At 42.2% G+C, this 17,646-nt stretch overlaps 1 protein-coding gene and 1 long non-coding RNA gene across 4 annotated transcripts in view; one reads left to right on the top strand and one right to left on the bottom strand.

Moving 5' to 3' along the window:
• XKR4 (XK related 4) overlaps positions 1–15,338 on the bottom strand; it is a 442,846-nt gene extending 427,508 nt beyond the window's left edge. For all 3 annotated transcript variants that reach the window (XM_082719220.1, XM_082719219.1, XM_082719218.1), the window contains exon 1: positions 14,328–15,338. In XM_082719220.1, coding sequence (XP_082575346.1) covers positions 14,328–15,142 — 815 coding nt within the window. In that variant the 5' untranslated portion in view covers positions 15,143–15,338. The remainder of the gene's footprint in view (positions 1–14,327) is intronic.
• On the top strand, positions 1,810–9,061 carry LOC309858298. Its single transcript, XR_014308139.1, has 3 exons — positions 1,810–1,936; positions 6,430–6,533; positions 8,687–9,061. It is a non-coding gene; the product is annotated as an uncharacterized lncRNA (long non-coding RNA).
• Positions 15,339–17,646: the final 2,308 nt, after the last annotated feature.

Here is a 17,646-nt window from a genome sequence, read left to right on the forward strand (position 1 = left end):
ATAGACGTAAATCTCGCTGGTCTCAGAGAAAGAGATGTGACTGACAGAGGGGCTCTGCCTTGCATGCTTGTAGCTGAATTCATAATTCATGAACATATGTGGAAGAGAATGCTGGTATATGCAAAGCATGACTGCGTGCAAAATGAGGATATAAATACAGGTTAATTACACACTATTCACATGAGGCTGGAGCCTACTCAGTATTCTTTAGTGGCATGCATTTCCCAATGGAAAGAACATGTATTTTACTAGTAGGTTATCAAATGAAAGTGACACATTATGGATAAAATTGATCCATAGTCTCTGTTTTTGAACTTTCTTGTGAAATATCAATCAATTTGGAATAGTTTATCAGAAACCTAGCCCTGGTCAATAAAGCAAGAATATTAGTCCCCATATGAGTATTCAATAAGATGTATAAAAAAGAGTTGATAAGCTACACGTAGGTACCAGGTTTCACAGAGTAGAAAGGGAAATTATCAGAAATATTCAGAAATTATCTAATGTAACTCCCACCCACCATTTTATAGTTGAGAAATTAAGAATCAAGTGGGGCTTCTCTCCTTGGAGATGTCTCTTTCTTGGTAGCCAGAGCAAAATCTCAAAACTGGTCCTAACTAATTTCCATGGATGACATGGTAAAACTGAGCCCGTTGCAAGTTTCAGCAGTTGCCAGTATGAGAGGGCAGGAAATACTCCTCCCACTGGTTCTCTTGGATTAATCAAATAGTAAGCTAGTGTGGGAAAAGCACAAGACAGACGTGGTAACTGAAGTCATGATTGTGAGTGCAGATGCTTGCTAATTAGCAGCTGTGTGCACTTGGGCCAGTCTCCTACCTCCTCTGAAACCCAGGGAGTTCACCCTCAAATAAGAACAATAGTAATAACTACCTTGATAGACTGAAGAGAAGATTGAATGGTTTAATATGAGCCAATGTATTTGGCAGGCTGCAACAGCACTTAACAAAGATTTAGTCCTTATTGTCATGATCAAATACTATTTATTAAACCACCAAATAGGCACAGCATGTCACTAGGCCTTAAGCAAAGCAGAAAGCAGGGAAGACAATGGGCTTTATTCACATTAGGGGTTTTATCTCCCAAAGAGTCAGTTTTTACCAGCAGGTAATCTTATTTGTAAAATCCATTAAGTCAACCTGCTTCTGCAGTGAAATAACCCACTGCTCTTTCTCTGGTAACTTCTAGTAAATTTTTTTCTTAGTATTTTGAGACCTTTCACTTAGGATTTTGTTCTTACTTCTTAAGAACTAAGTTCTGCATATTACCTAAAGCAGTTCTGCCCAAGAGAAATAAAGTTCAAGCCGTGTATGTAATTTTAATTTTCTGGTGGTCACATTTATAAAGTATAAAAAGTAACAGGTGAAATTAATTTTAACAATATATTTTATTTAACCCAATATATACAAAATGTTATCAGCTCAACATATAATCAGAACAGATAATATTAGTGAGATGTTTATCACCCCCCCCCTTTTCTTTTCCACACTAAGTCCTCAAAATCCCCAGGGTATTTGACACTTATGACGCACGTCCATGGGGAGTAGCCACATTTCAAATGTTCAACAGATATGTGCAGCTCATAGCTACCATTTTGAAAAGCCAGCCATGAGGGTCTAGAGCCCGGCAGGGTGACCACATCTACTGGTAGTGCAGACCTAGAAAAATTAACTTAGTAACTCTCCATGGAAACACTTAAGAACACTGATGGAAACAATCACATTCTAGCACATAGATAGGGGAAGGAGCCCTAGCAACATAAGTGACAGCATAGCAACACCAGCTGTTGTACAAAAGGGAAATTAGAATACTATTACTTTGAAGAGGAGCATTTCTGGGAAGGCCATCCTTTTTCTACTTTGTTGAACGTGACCTCAGGAAACCGGTAACACCTTTACATGAATATACATTTGATAAGGTAACATTCTCATTACCTTCTTATTCTACAACCCAGACACTGACATATTTTGTCACAATGTGGACTATTCTACTTCTCACTTAGGACGGCAAATAATAAAGCATGAAATCTTCCCAGGATGTAGCCTGCCCTATGGGTCTCAGGGTCATTGGGAGGAGCTGAACTGTATGGAATGGGTTGGTCATCAGAGATCTTTCCATATCATTTTATAAAAACACCCTGGGAATTCCTGGCCGGGGCCTGGGCTTTCAGCCTTGGAAGCCTAGTTCCAGTTCCTTCTAGTCTTCCCTTGAGTCCTCCTTCCCCTTGCATCTACAGAGGCTGCTTGATCTATCAGACTAAAAGCTGGGGTGAAGGATGCACAGAACCTGACTTCCCTCTCAACCATTTCAACAGCCAGTGAGAATGATGTCTTTTGCTCACCCTGAGGGTTGCTGCTTTTTCAGAAGCTCATGAATAGGAAGGAACACCACCAGCAGCCCAGCTGCATGCCTCTGAGTAAAGTCAGCAATCATGACGTCTTGGCCAGAACCGCCGCCCTGCATCCCTCTCCCTTTTCTCTCTTTTCTCCCTTTTCTCTCTCCTCTGTCTGCGTACTCTGAATCTAGTACTTTCCTTAGTGTCTGTCTCCCACTCTCATCACACCCTGTCCACTGAATGTCATAGGCCTGAGTACCTATAGAACACCGAGGGGCACCTGGGTGGCTCAGCCAGTTAAGCATCCAACTCTTGGTTTCCGCTCAGGTCATGATCTCATGGGTTGTAAGATCCAGGCCCCTGCTGGGCTCCGTGCTCAGTAGGGAGTCTACTGGAAGATTCTCTCCCTCTGCCCCTCGCCCTATGTGTGCATGCTCTCTCTCATGCTCTCTCTCTCTCTCTCTCTCTCTCTCCAATAAATACATAAATCTTAATTAATAAATAAATAAAACCATAAGAGGTGGGTGACCAATGTCCTGAACTAATTTCCTAGAGATCAGTTGTGAACAGCAAAACTGTAAAGTAATGGATTTTTAATAAAGATTTTATTAAAACTTTTCACTTTCTTTGTCAATGGAAGATTTCATATCTTTGCTTATAGCATTGCCTATAAGGAGATCCCACTGTTACCATTTCTAAGCACCAGCCCTTGCTTTCATAGTGGGAGAGCTGACTTGAGTGAGAAAGCTAGTGAAAACATCTGTACCAACCTTAGTTTCCATTAATATTCAGCTGAGTAACTTTCCCTGACCATTTCAGTTAAGAGGGATTACTCTCCCTCTGCTTCTCAAACATCAGCGTGCATACTCATCCCCAGAGGATCTTGTTCAACCATAGGTAATGATTCACTAGGTCACGGTGAGCCTGAGATTCTACATTTCTGAGACACTTCTGAGAGGTGAGGACGCTGCAGGCTTCAGATCCTACACTTTGTGTTGCAAGCCAATGGCTCCACTCTTAACATCACAGACAGATTTGGAGGTATGAATGTGACATGCCTCCTTTCCTCGACAATAAACCTTTTGAGAGCATGTTCTTTTTCATATATGCTCCTTACAATAACTTGAAGCAGATGTTTGTGGGATCCATGATTAAAAGGTCGCTTATTTTTGTCATTCTATTCTCAGCAACTGATTACAGTGACCCAGTCATGATTTAGTCAGTGGACTGTTAAATTTGCACATATCAACAGCTATTGAGTAAGAACCTACCTGTGATCCCTGCACTTTGCTCTCCACTCCTTGGAATCAGAAGCAGACCTCCAGGCTGAGGCCTTACTCTTAATAGCTGATCAGGCAGAAATTGTATAATGAGAATATAAAAAAGCAAATTTCCCTTCAGTTTTATATCATGAAGCATAGTGTTACACTTTGCTTTCATAATGCCCTTGATTTCAGATTCTCACTTACCTTTACTATTAGCAAGTTTGTTCCTGGCCCTCCCTTGGATTCCCAGGTTTCTATTATGCTATATTTGTGATGGCCACTGACTTTTGATCTGTGTACTAACACAGGACTCTCAAGTCAAACACCTCCAAACTACAGACCCCACTGGTCCTCTCAATATCAAATTGACCTAAACCTAAGAATTTTCACAACTGAAGTTTTTCCCCTTTGTTCCTAGAACCAATTAATCTACTGAAATCTTGGCCTGGCTAGTGAAGGCTCGCTTTCAGCTTTGCTGTGATGAGTTTTATAGTGGGTGTCAGTACAATTTTCCCATTCATACTAATAAGAATTGAAATTTTACCCTCTGATTTTGGAAAAAAAAATTCTACAGTTTTTTTCATTTCTCTCATGCCCCTTCTCTCATGGCCAGATTTTTCTCCCTCGAGCTAAGGAGTGCAAGCCTTATTTACAATACCTTCATCTTCTATGAGCAGATCAAAGAATGGATCTCAGTGATAGTTTCCAGGGTATTTGCTCACCCTCCCTTGAGAGAAACTTCAGGTTTCCTTCCTCATTAATTTGAGTCCAACTTTTATTTATTTATTTATTTAGTTAGTTAGTTAGTTATTGGGGGAGGGGAGCAGAGGGAGAGAGAGAATCTAGAGCAGTCTCCACGCACCCAGTGCAGAACCAGACATGGGGTACAATTGCATGACCCTGAGATCATGAACTGAGCTGAAACCAACGGTGGGATGCTCAACCAAGTGAGCCACCCAGGTGCCCCATGATTTCAACCTTATCTTAAAGTAGGTAGACATTATGTCCTTAAGTGACCTTAACTACTGACTACTTTTCAAAAGTATGAACACCGATAATATTTATGCCCTTCTTAGAAAACTGTCACATTACCTGCTCCTGTGTAGATCTCAATGTTTCAAACCCAACCATCACAAAATCAACAAAATTCATATAGGACATCTGGGACTACTACTCTTAATAGCACATCCCCTGGAAATATGAAACCCTACGGGACATACTTCCTAATTTATATTAAAATAACAGATCCAAGTACTGCAAATCTCTTTGGAGAGTCTTCAGGAATTGACCTACATTTAAAAAAAGTAATTGTTAACAATTTTACTTTTGTAAAGCAGGAAATTAATTAATGAGCTGCAAATCTACCAAAACAAAATCTTTACAAATCCTTTCCCCTGCTTTGCTAAAGGATCATTTCTTCATTGTTACTGTTACACTGATACAGTGACTGGGTCATAAACCAAAGATGAATGTAATGGAGGACAATTTTGCTTTGATTCCTGATACAAGGGCTACCTTTGTTTTGATTATTGAGTCTCTGCTACCGAAAAGAGAACTGAAAAGTAAAGAATCCCCATATCTTTATTCATGACTATTATCTAAGCTTCAGAAAGAAGTCTAACAGCTTTAAACATGGATGAAATCTCTCAGATTGTTCAGAAAGGTGACTTTGTCCTTCTTAAATATAGTGTACTTGATGGGAAGACAAGTCAAAATCAACCCAAGTCTTCTAAGACTCGTAGTCACTGTAGATCTTACTTTTTCTATATATGCATGATTTTCTGTTTGACTAATCCTCACCCACCCCACACACTGCCCACTGCTCTGTTTATATAAAAGGATTTCCCTGACAGGAAAACAGGGCATGTGCATAAATTAAACAAAAGAAGTAGAACTGATTCAAACAGCCTACTTATGAATCATGAAGATGAAAAAATAGTTTGACACACTTCAGATCACTTTAAAATAGATGCTTAAATTTTTTAAAAAAAATTAAATATCTGAAATTCGTCATGGGGTTGAAAATTGTTCAGCTTCATGACAGATGTCTAACATCCTAGAGATCCAGACAATTCCTATCCAGCAAAGGTTAATGTGCTGCTCTCTTGTTCTAGCAGAGAGTAACAGATCCCTATTCCTTAATGAGTACAGGCCTGGAGATAGTCTCTGTATAGAGCTTAAATTCAATTTCTAGCATACTAAATCAGTGACAATGTAACCCAGGACAGGCTTTTAATTTTAAAGCAAACCTAGCTCTGACAACAGCCTTCTCATTGGCATTATGGATAACTCTTTTTAAGGTCATGAAGCACTGTTCTTATTTGCTAATCATAGCACCCCAGTGGTGCATACCTCACTACCTGAAATAGAAATGGTAATTTTGGCTTCCCAGGTCTACATGGTAGATATCTTAGCATAAGTGATATGGAAACATTTTCCACATCAGCTTCAAATACTTAGATATGGGTTTTTATGAATATAGTGTTATTTGATTATAACTAAAATTCAGAAATGACACAAAATAAGTTACATTACGCAAATAAGCTTAAGATTCTCTCTTCTTGTATGAAATCATATCAGTTCCTAGAGGTTAGACACTAATGTTATCAACTCTGGAAAGTCCCTCATAGACACCCTTTGACTTAGGTAACCAGAGAAATGCTATAATGATGGTCTTGGAAGAACATGTACAGACTCTGTGGTTGATGCACGTACTCTGGGGACTGGTCAAATAGAAAGAACTGTAAGAAAAGCGAAATCATCATTTGGGACCTGGAAAGAACCTTGAATGTTACTTTTGACCACCCATAGAAAATGAAGACTCAGAAGAAGGAAACCAAAAGTATATGTAAACTTTGTCAGAACCCAGGATCTGTGCCATGTCACCTTGCTTCCACAGGTAAGAGAGCTCTTGGGTGATGTGCCTGGGCTCTGAGCTACCAAACAGCCAAGTCATCTCTTCTAACTTCTCACATACTCCACGCCCTCAAAGGACAGCTGCCTTTGTAAAGAGGAACCATCACTGATGGTCTAATTTTGACCCATCATTTTAGAATTGGAAGAGATCTACTATTATCATTCAGATTATTGCATCTAGAAAATTTATGGACTGACTTATTTCCATTTTAACCCTTCTTTAGTTTCTTTTGCAATTAGTAATCTATATTAGCTCTGTATGTATACAAGGCAGGTAATTACTGTTTCATGGTGTTAAGAATTATGGTATTGACGGGAGTGTTAGTAGTAACAGCAGATGCTACAAACTTTCTGTGCATAGACAAATAGAAGTACCAGAAATACAGAAATCATCCCATACATAAATATATTTTAGATTATAAATAGAGATCCAAAAGAGAGAGAGAGAGAGAGAGAGAGAGAGAGAGTGAGCGCCGGGGCCATGGGTATATCTTTTCTAGGTAACAACACCCTTTCTGATTCACTGCACCCTTGGAAACTCAAGAAGCAAACAAACAAGCAACACGTTCAGCCCTTTCTCAAAAGAAGAGAGAATAATGCCTGGGCTTCATTCCCGGGTCAGCAAATATTCACTGAGTATCTCTTCTTATTTCATGTAACTTTCACAACTACTAGAGGAACTTTACAAGGACTTGCCTGTGGTCTTGCCTCCTGACTGGCCATGCCATCAACTACCAGCGACACCAGCATATAGCTAGAAGGAAGTCACTCGGTGGTGGTCAGAATTAGGCAATGTCATTCAAGAGAATTTCTTTTTCCCTGATATCCACCAACACATTAAAACTATTGTATAAAATTACATCTGATAAGCACTTTCTCATGACTAGTAGCACACTGCATCATATATATATATGATAATGCATAAGAATATAAATCCAATTAAATCCAGGCCTAATCCCTAAATCTTGCTTCCATAGACCTAGTTAGTGCACCATTCAAATTCTAAAGCAAGACACTGGATTAGCCAGTGAGTCCATATAAAGGGGAATCATTTTGTTTATCTGTTACTCAGTGATTGGTGCTATTTAATATCACAGGTAGGCAATTTCATCTGAAATGTAAAGTACAGAACATGTTTAATAGCAAGTTGTGTACTTGGAATATTCAAACATTAAGACGTTTTTTGTAAGTAAGTGAGCAAACACCTTCAATGCTACTGACCCAGGGATTTATGGATACTATTCAAAAATAACAGCATCCATTTGTATAGATATTACTTTTAACTGCTCCATGAAGGAAGTCTGCAGTTCCATCAGAATATAAGAAGCATTACATTTTTTTTTCACCCTTGTGAAGTAAACAGGATATAGTTCAAGTGAATGGAAAAAATATAACTTTTGCACTAGTTATTACAAAGATACTGAAATAGGCATATCGACCACACAGATTTATGCATAAATTATTCCAACTCATATAGAATCCCCAGTAAGTGCACAGAAGACTGCCTGCTTTTGTGTGGATTTATATCTGTTAGGTAACTCAGAGATTTAAATACCAAGCTCAGCACTCAAGGAGGTTACATAGATTTGTGATGCTCCAGCAAAACACCAGGTCCATAAACCTATGAATAGATTTCAAAGTAACATAACGGCAACATTTCAAGCAAACTCCTACTTCTTTCATCTATGAAAAGCAAAGGTTAGTCCACTATGTTTGGAGCAGCACATAATGATGGAAACTGTCATAAAATCTCAAGGCCAGAAGATGATCTTCTAGTTCAACCTTCTGCGTGATACTTAATTTTTTTTTTTTTTCTGCAACTCTGCCTATAGTTTTGGAAACTATTCCAACAGTGGGGAACTCACTGCTTCTAAAGAATTATTGTTGATCTTTGGGTGCCTTTGACTAGTTAAAAAATGTGTCCTTACATTGATTTAAAATCTCTCCTGTAACTCCCTTGCATCTTGTCCCAGAGGCCCTACACAAAAGTCCAAGGCTTCCTTCTCCTTACAGACCTTCAGTACTTACAAGACAGCATTGAACTTCTCAGCCTTCCTTTCTACCTCATGATCCTCAATCTCAACCACCTCTCATGTTGTTTTTTTTTTCTCCCACATCAATACTGAACTCTAGCCTAGAATCGGTGGTACAGAACCCTATGGCCTGAAGAGAAAAACACTTACCAGTCTCAGTCTCAATTTCCACATTTGCAAAATGGAAGATCTACCTCAAATATCCTCAAAGAGGATCAAATAAGAAAGACATGGAAGTCCTCTGAAAATTGAGAAATGTTAACAAAAGAGAAAGACAAGTTTCTAAAAACCAAGAAACCTACATTTCAATAAGCTGAAGACCATGATATTTAAGGAAAATCTCTTCAAAAAGTAGCAGAAAATGAATTGTTTTACTTTAGTGTAAATCAATGAAATATTTCAACCAATCTGTTTTTCTGAAAAATCACTCCCCACTCCTTTGTTGGACCTTTGTTGGGCCTCTTTATATACCCCAATTCTATCTAAACTTTAAAAAAAACAAATTTTAATAAATGATGACATGTCTTCTGAAATTCAACTTTGTCCCATTCCTTTGGATAAAACGATATTTTATCCAAATATTCACTGAGTATCTCTTCTTATAGAGATGGCTCTTAGACTCTTCCAAGGTTTCCTCTATGCTTTCAGGATAAAATCTAGGGGTGCCTGGGTGGCTCAGTGGGTTAAGCCTCTCCCTTCAGCTCAATCTTAGGGTCCTGGGATCAAGCCCTGCATTGGGCTCCCTGCTCAGTGAGAGCCTACTTCTCCCTCTTTCTCTACCACTCCCCCTCCTTGTGCTCTCTAGCACTCTCGCTCTCCCTTGCTCTCACTCCATCTCAAATAAATTAATATAATATTAAAAAAAAGAATAAATCTAGATTCCTTTCATTGTAGACCCAACGAATTCTCCCTCCTCACCTCTAGCTACTATGTCTCCCTCCCTCTCTATTCAAATCACACACTTAACCCGCCTTGTCTTCTTGCCCCTCTCTACCCTGTTCCTTTACACAAAGTCATATCCAAGGCTCTGAGGTCAATGTTCCACTTTAATTCAGACAGCAGATTTTCTCACCATTCAAACCTTCACTCAAACATCCCCTGCTCCAGGGTCTCACCTGAATCACTAAGATGGTCTGGGTTTTTTATTTCTATCATGGCGTTTATTTCGTGGTATTGAAATTGTCTGTTTACTTTTTTGTCTTCCTCACCAGACAGTAGAATCCCTGAAAGGTGATGTGTATTTTATCCAGCTTGGGGTAGCTGGCAACTAACCCAGTGCTTTGCATAGAGTAGGGACTCACTATATGTTGAATGAATAAATTAATTAATATGTAGTAGAGGGAACACAAATATACAAGAAAGTGACCACTGATCCTACCTGACCTATATCAGAATTCAGAACTAACTCCAAATCAATAGAGTACTTTTTCAGTACTCAAAGGTATAACCTAGATACTATTTCTCTACCCTCTTTATCACCTGCAAAGCACTTTCCACATGTGCACATACATTCCGCCATTTAATCATTAATGGCACTGCAAGGCCATGTTACTGGGCTGGGATTTAATGTAACAAGCTCAGCATGTCCACACAGTGTAACTGGCCTTAAGATCAGAGAAGCTGCGGCTTGGTTGCTATCCTGCCAGTTGACTAGGTGTTACTGGATAGATCTCCTATCCTGTTGAAAAGGCAGTTCCTCTCCCACTTTGGCATGCTTGGTGAATGTAAAGTGTCATTGTCATACATTGCTGTCATTACTATCCAAGTTGGCAGTTCAAGGTAAGCTAACTGATTCCAAAAGAACACAAACTTTAGGGTAAGGTGGGCCTGGCTCCTAACTGTATCACATAAGGGAGAGTGATAAGTGACAGTTAATGAATCTCTCTAAGCCAGTTTTCTTATATAGAGAGAGATACTAACGTTTTTCTCTTGGGTTACTGTAAAACTTAGATGAGATAAAGAGTATAAAAATATTTATGAATTTTATAAGTGCTATATAAAATTGCTATTATTATTATTATTATTGTTTGGTCAGGTTTATGAATGACTTAGAACAATGTTTCTCAAAGTTCCCTAAGTGCCCCATCATCACAAGAGTAAAAAAGTATACCCTTAAAAAGTTATTGATAACTGCATACCAGCTTATTAAAGATTCTGAGAAGTCCTGCTGTAGAGAGATCTGTTTAACTCCATTTAACCTGCCATTTTCCAATTTACTGGAATAAGGGACATATATTAGACCTTAGGGACTATCAAGCATGAGAAAAGCAGAAATGTTCTCTCACCAAGTGTTCTCCACATGATAGTAAAATAAAATAAAATAAAATAAAAATAGTAAAATAATAAAAAAAATATCCCCCATTCTACCATCCACTGACTCATTAACTTTTTTGCAATATGCCTCTTTGCCTTTAGAAGACAAACAAATATATACACACTACACATACACAGGAAAAATTAAGGTAGAATTTTAAGAGTGAGTCATAAATTCTGAAGGAAAAGGGCATCTAGATACAATTGATCATGAGTGTGAAGACTAAAAACTGTTCTGATGGGGCATTTGTGATTCCCACTGGTTGAACTGCCCTCTTAGTAACTTCCCACTGGCTGAACTGCCCTCTTAGTAACTTCTGAAATCATATGAAATGAACAAGAAAAAAAAAGTACTTTTTCATTTGAAGGCACACTTCCTTAAAAGTCATAATTGCTCATTTCACATCGTAGCAAAAGTTGACTTCATTATTTCAAATGGCTCTTTCTCAGAATCAACTCCTGTGACTTTAAAAGCTGCCATTAATTTCCCATTGGTAAACCTTAATTAAAATGAATATGTATCATTGCTTTCAGCAGTTGCATTTGTAATAAATGTATAAATACATTCAAATCTTGCTCAAAATGTTTCAAATAGCTATTTATGAACAAGCAAACACTGTGATGTTATTTCAAATGATTGTATCTATGGAGGCTTTTAGAATCATGCTCTTACCTAAAATAACTAGAATTTCATGGAAATACAAGGAAAAGTTACCAACCTAGCAAAATCTATTTTATTGATCTTAGAAAGTAGCATGTTAAAACATGAATAATGACCTCAGAGCTTTGAACCATTCAGAACCTTGGTGTTTCTGCAACATTTGTGTATAATGTGTGGAAAAGAAAAGCTAGAAGAAGCAGAAAGGTGCTCTAATTTAAGGCACCTCATGGTCTAAGATAATGGTCTGATACAATAATCTGAGATGAACTGCATTTCACCAGCTTATCATCTCAAAGATGCATCTGCTACCAAGTTTCATTCCAATATTCCACACTCAGAAAAGCTGAAACAATTCAGAATGCAACTGAATTCCATGAACTTTCTGATCCCTTTCTCATGTCCTACATTAGGCTAAAGTTTGTTTGTTCATTTGTTTAAACATATTTCATAAGTTACCCCACTAGCCTCCAAATATCTTAACTAGAATCCAAGAACAGTTAGATTAGATAATTCAGACTTACATATGAAGCATATTATTCTGAAAATATAGATAAGTATCTAAAAATATTTTCAACAATACTTCCTCCTAGACAACCAAACATTAGCAGGAAAAATTTCAAAACCTCTAAGGAAAACATTGTAGAAGTACTTAACAAAGAGGAGTCATGTGTGAACACAGTTTCTCCAAGGGCTGGGTTGGTTAATGCATTTGTTGGACAGCCCGTGCTTTTCCTTCTGCATGAAACCTTACCCTTCCATCTCTCCTCCCCCTTGATCAGTTTCTCAATATGGCCAGTTGACCCAGTGGCTATGGTCTCATTGACATGTATTTAGGCCCTTCCTTTTCTGAATTATTTTTCACTTCCTGCATTTTATGTCCTGAGATAACTAAATGTCATTTTTCCACTGGGAAATACAATGTTAATTAAAATTATTTTTCAGTTTACAGAATTTGATATGATATTTTTCACAAAGTAGTAATCTGTTGGAAGCAATGGATAGTTCTTCAGTTAATATATTGAGAAGTGTTTGCATTATTGGCATAAATGTAAACATTTTAAATGTGATTGAAAATAAGTGATTTCCAAATCCTGCATAAAGTTTGCAAAACTTAATAAATAGAATGTTAATCTTCATTTTCCACATTATCAGATTAAAACTACTAATCATATACACCTAGCCACTAAACAATTCAGTAATTAACACAAACATTTGAGTTATTCATCAAACTTGAATAAGAGAATCAAGCTGTAAATCTTCATAATACTCATTCATAGAACATAACAGCTATCACATTTAACTGACATTTCAAAGTCCTTTTAGTCCAAAACATGGAGGTTTCCAACATCAATTTGTCTAACTGCATATCATACACCCCTTTCCCAGAAAGTATATGTTTGAAAAAAAGTTTCACATCACCATCTAAGACAATGTTCTCCCTGCTTTATAAAGCAATGGTCTCAGGAAAGTTTGCAAAATAACCACATTTGCTCTTCTCAATGAAAACACTACTGTTCACCACAAATAAAAATAAGTATTTAGTCTCATTCCACAAATTCTTTGATTCCTTTCCATATGGAATACCTCAGTAGAGTTAATAATTTCTAATGTCTTTATCACAAAGGTTACTATGACTGAAATTGAAATGGACACCAGCCTAGCAGCATATAGCCCCACATTGGTGCACTTACGAGGAAATTTTCTCATTTTGCTTAGACTACACACTTATCAAGTCATTGGAAACCCCGAAAGCTCTGGAATGTTAACATTGAAATGCTTCAATACAAGGAACTTTTGTAGGTATAAAATATTGCTTCAAAAAGCCATTAAAAACATATAAAAGTTGGTGAAACATATTTCTGAGCAAACTGTTTCATTATATTCTTAAATCTAGGCAGTGACTGCTCAAATGACAGCTCTCTCTGCCCAGAGAGTTTAGCCTTGTATTCTAGTTTCTAAGTGGAAGTGATATCTGTGTGAAAAGACTTGGTAGATTAGATGACAAGTAGCAGAGCAACCAATAATGGTGCCAAGTACAATTAAAGTTTGTAAAACGCACTACTCCTTTTCCAAGGGCTCTCAGTTGTTTGAGAAATCAGAATATGGGGATATGGCAAATAATCACAAAGTGCATCATAAAGGTAAGTCTGGGTCCCATAAGTGTACTTACTCATATTTGGAGATAGATATAAATACAGATTATAGACAGAGATACAGGTATAGGTGTTCTCCAAGAAAAAGACAAGGCTTCTACCAACTAAGCTTTTTACGTGGAGTGCAGTACTTCTCCAACAGTGAGAATTAAAAGGTGGGTACCTCACAGCAGTAAGAATTCCCATATAACTAGAATTAGCAACATGGAACAAAAGAAGCCATCCAAATTACAATATACACCTAGAATTCGACATAATAAAAAAGGATTTTTAGAATATGTGACAAGAATCCTCTCCTACTCACTGAAATAATGTCACTAAAAATGGGAAGGGGGTAGCATATAAACATAGAGAAGCTAGTAAAGCAGAGTTGGAACACAGAAGGGATAGGTTGATCAAAACCACTTTGCTGCCTGTCCCTTGTTTCTCACTTCCCTCCCACCCTAGGATGTGATCACAAATCTTCAAAATGTGAAACCCAGTTTAAGAAAAAGGAAAAAAAAAAAAAAAAACTCAAAGAGTGTGCCTAGGGTTACTATCAGAGCAACCCTAAACAATTTCCGTGCAAAAGCAAAGCAGTGAGGATGTAGTAGCAGCAGCACATCTCCCTCTTCCCCACCCCTGATACGTTACCTCCAGATTTGCCCGAGCTGCAAGATGTGGATGAGTGACTGCAGGAGCCAGATGCAGAAGGAGCAGGACGCAGACCTGTGTTTGCCGCTGGCCCGGGTGGCCCCGCTACTGTTGCTGCCGCTGTTGGTGGCGGCGATGTTGCTCTTACTGGCGTTGGATGCTTGCCTTTGCGGCGTGGAAGGACGAGCCTCGCCTTCCGCGGCTGCAGACCCACTGCTGGCCACCGTCTTGCAATCGGCTCCAGGCTGCGTGGAGGCAGCTGCGGTCGTGGCGCTGTCCTCGGTGCTGAAATCGTGCACAAACCAGCGGAAGCTGAACACTTGCACGGAGAGCGAGCCGAGCACCACGAAGAAGAGCGTGAGCCCGAACCACCAGCGCTGGCCGCGCAAGTAGTAGTCCACGGCAAGCCAGATGTCCGTGCCCACGTCCGCGAAGTACACGGCCACCGCGGCCAGGATCCAGAGGCAGTCCCACAGCGAGTAGCGCCGCTGCTCCCTGCCCAGGCGCAGGCACAGCGCTGCTGAGCCCGCCCCGCTGCTGCCCGGGCCGCCAACGCCGCCGCCCGGGCCGCCCAAGCCCCCGGAGCCGCCGCCCGAGCCGCCGCTCCCAGCGCAGCAGCAGCAGCAGCGCGAGCAGCCGCCGCCGTCCGGGCAGCAGCCGCCCCCGGCCGCCTCCTCGTCCTCGGCTCCCGACCCCGACGGCAAGCCCGGAGCCAATCCCTGCACCGAGCCCGAGTGGTCCGAGTTCTGCAGCGGGGTGAACGCCACGTCGCTGCTCTTCTTCATTTTCAGCCTCCCGTCTGACTTAGCGGCCATGATGACTCCAAACCGGAGGAGAGCCCTCCTTTATCTGACACCTTTCCCCGCTGTCTCCTCCTCCCGCCACCTCCTCGCCTCGCCCCGGCTTCCCTCCCTGGCGGCGCGGCTCCCCCTCCTCCTGCTCCTGCGCCGGCTCGCCCGCCGCCGCCCGCCGGGCTGGGCGCTGGGCCGGGCTAGCGGCGCGCCTGGGGCCGGCAGGAGCGCCGCCTGGCTGCCTGCGCGGAGCCAAGCTGCTCGCGGCGCCCCGCGCGCGCCCCTGCCAGCCGCCCGCGCTCCTCGCTGTCCCAGCCCCGCGGCTGCCGCCCGAGCCGCCGCCGCCGCCAGCAGCAGGAGCAGCAGCGGCCGCCGCGGCGCTCCTCGGACCTGCACATTCCTCTCCTCCCCTCGCGCGCGCCCCCTCCTCCCGCTTCCTCTCCTCCACCAGCTGACTCCGAGGGAGAGGATGACCTCATCCCTTCTCTTCCAGCTGCCGCCGCTCCCACCCCGGCTGGGGAGGGGCGAGGGAGGAGGAGGGCCCCGGAGGAGGGGCCGGGACCCAGACGCGCTGCTGTGGTGGGGGTGGGCGGCCAGCCGGTCCCGGGGGCCGGGAGCGACGGCGAAGAGGTCGAAGGGGGACGGTCGAGGGCCCCAGCTCACGGGATTTCGGGGAACGCTGAGTGGATATTAATGACACAGGGGGAGGGGCAGGAGGGCGTAGAGAGGAGGGTGTCCCAGCGTCCAGCCCTCGCGGAGGTCGAAGAAGAGTGGGCACGAGCGGGTGTGGCGACAGCGAAGGCTCAGGGGGCGCAGGCCTCTTTGTATTCCGTTCTGATCTGCGGGTACCTGGAGAAGGGCTGGGTGTACAGCTAGGGCTGACGACGGTTGGGAGACGGGGTTTAACTCGGACGCCACGGCCCTGAATGCTGGCAGCGGCAGTGGGTGTGCCCGGCCTTGGAAGAGCCGGGGAGGGTGAGGGCGTGCAGGGCCCGCAAAGGCATCGAGTCGAGAGCAGAACCGCGAGCTGTGAGTGCTGCGGCGAGTGGGCGGGTCTGCTGGGAGTCCCAGCCCGCGCCCTCGGGGGAAGGAGTGAGCCGGCGTTCTTGGGTGGGCCGGAGCGCGGGGCTCGCAGAGGCGAGGAGGCGGCCCGGGCCCACGCCTCCCGGTCACTTCGCCCCGCGCGCTCTCAGCGTCCAGGAAGCAGCAGAGTCAGGGGAGCCGCGGGCCAGGAGGCTGCCCTCGACCGTCTCCTCCCTTGAGTGGGAAGCGCAGCACCCCTGGCGGCTGCCCGGAGCGCCGCTGGGCGGCTGGGCAGCTGGGCGGGGTTGGCAACAGCGGGAAACTGAGTACCCGCGGGCGGGTGGGGAGCGGCGGAGCCGCGAGTTGGCGCCACCTCCCTTACTCCAAAGCAAGAATTGCCTTCTCTTAAAGCTATAGGAGTTACGGACTTGATGTGTGGTCCCACAATTCCAGAAATGATTCGAATAAATTAAATCCGTGATCGGAGTGTTTCACCAAATTAGATATAAAGAGGATACAGGACACTTGGGGTTTTGGAAAATTCTTAAAAACCCAATACATATAGGATTCTTTTTTTTTTTTTTTTTTATAACAAGAAAACTTAGTCCGATTTATCTCACTTAACTTTTGCAGTGTAAGAGACAGAGTGTAATTCTTTAATTACACTGTGACTCACATGTTTTAAGACCAGAGGGAAGTGAGGCAACACGTGTTACACTGCCATTAAGAGCACCAGTTGTGGTCTTCTAAATCTGGAAGGAAAACATAACACCCTCCCCTCCTTCCCTGTTGTAGACACAGGCTCAGTTTGAACCAGTGTGTGTGCCATTCTTAATTAGTAGCATCATGAAGTAGAAGTGCACAGGAACTTTTGCATGTAGAAATAGCCATCCCAGACATCTGGTGCCAAACCTTATCTGCTGTTTTAGCACAAACCTGAACAAAGTGGAATTCTCCCCCACCCTGAGATGTGTCCTCCTTCATTCTTACAGATCTGTGCTGGGAGGGACCAGGTGGGGGGCGGCGCTGCCTTTCTTGGCTTTTCCTGACTGTGTGGCAGGAGGGTTTTGGGCCACAGAGCCCATAAACATGACGTGGCATGTACAGATCCAGGATTTCTAGCAAAAGCACGGTCAAGTAATGAAAAAAGGTCAATGCAGTACCACTGAGTGAGTTAGAATGCCAGGCAAAGGGTGTATTTTTAAATCTGGTTTTAAACTTGGATCCTCTTGGAGTAAGAAAATTCTTTCTAGAATAACACTCTGGTACTATTTCCCCAAGGTCCAAATCTAAGATTCCATCTCCAGGGCACTACAGCTGATCTTACTGTGTGCCAAACCATTGGGGAGAGGTATGATCTCTTAGGTGACCAGGTCCTAGGGGATGGAGTGTATTCTAGGTCAAATGTAGTGCTTTAAAAATACACCAGGTGTGAAAAGGACCTACAGAATATCTGAGGTTCTAAAGGCCTGGAGCTTATTGAAGGTTCCATTAGACCAGGGATG

This window comes from Mustela nivalis, assembly GCF_964662115.1.
Source record: "Mustela nivalis genome assembly, chromosome: 2".
NCBI lineage: Eukaryota > Metazoa > Chordata > Mammalia > Carnivora > Mustelidae > Mustela > Mustela nivalis.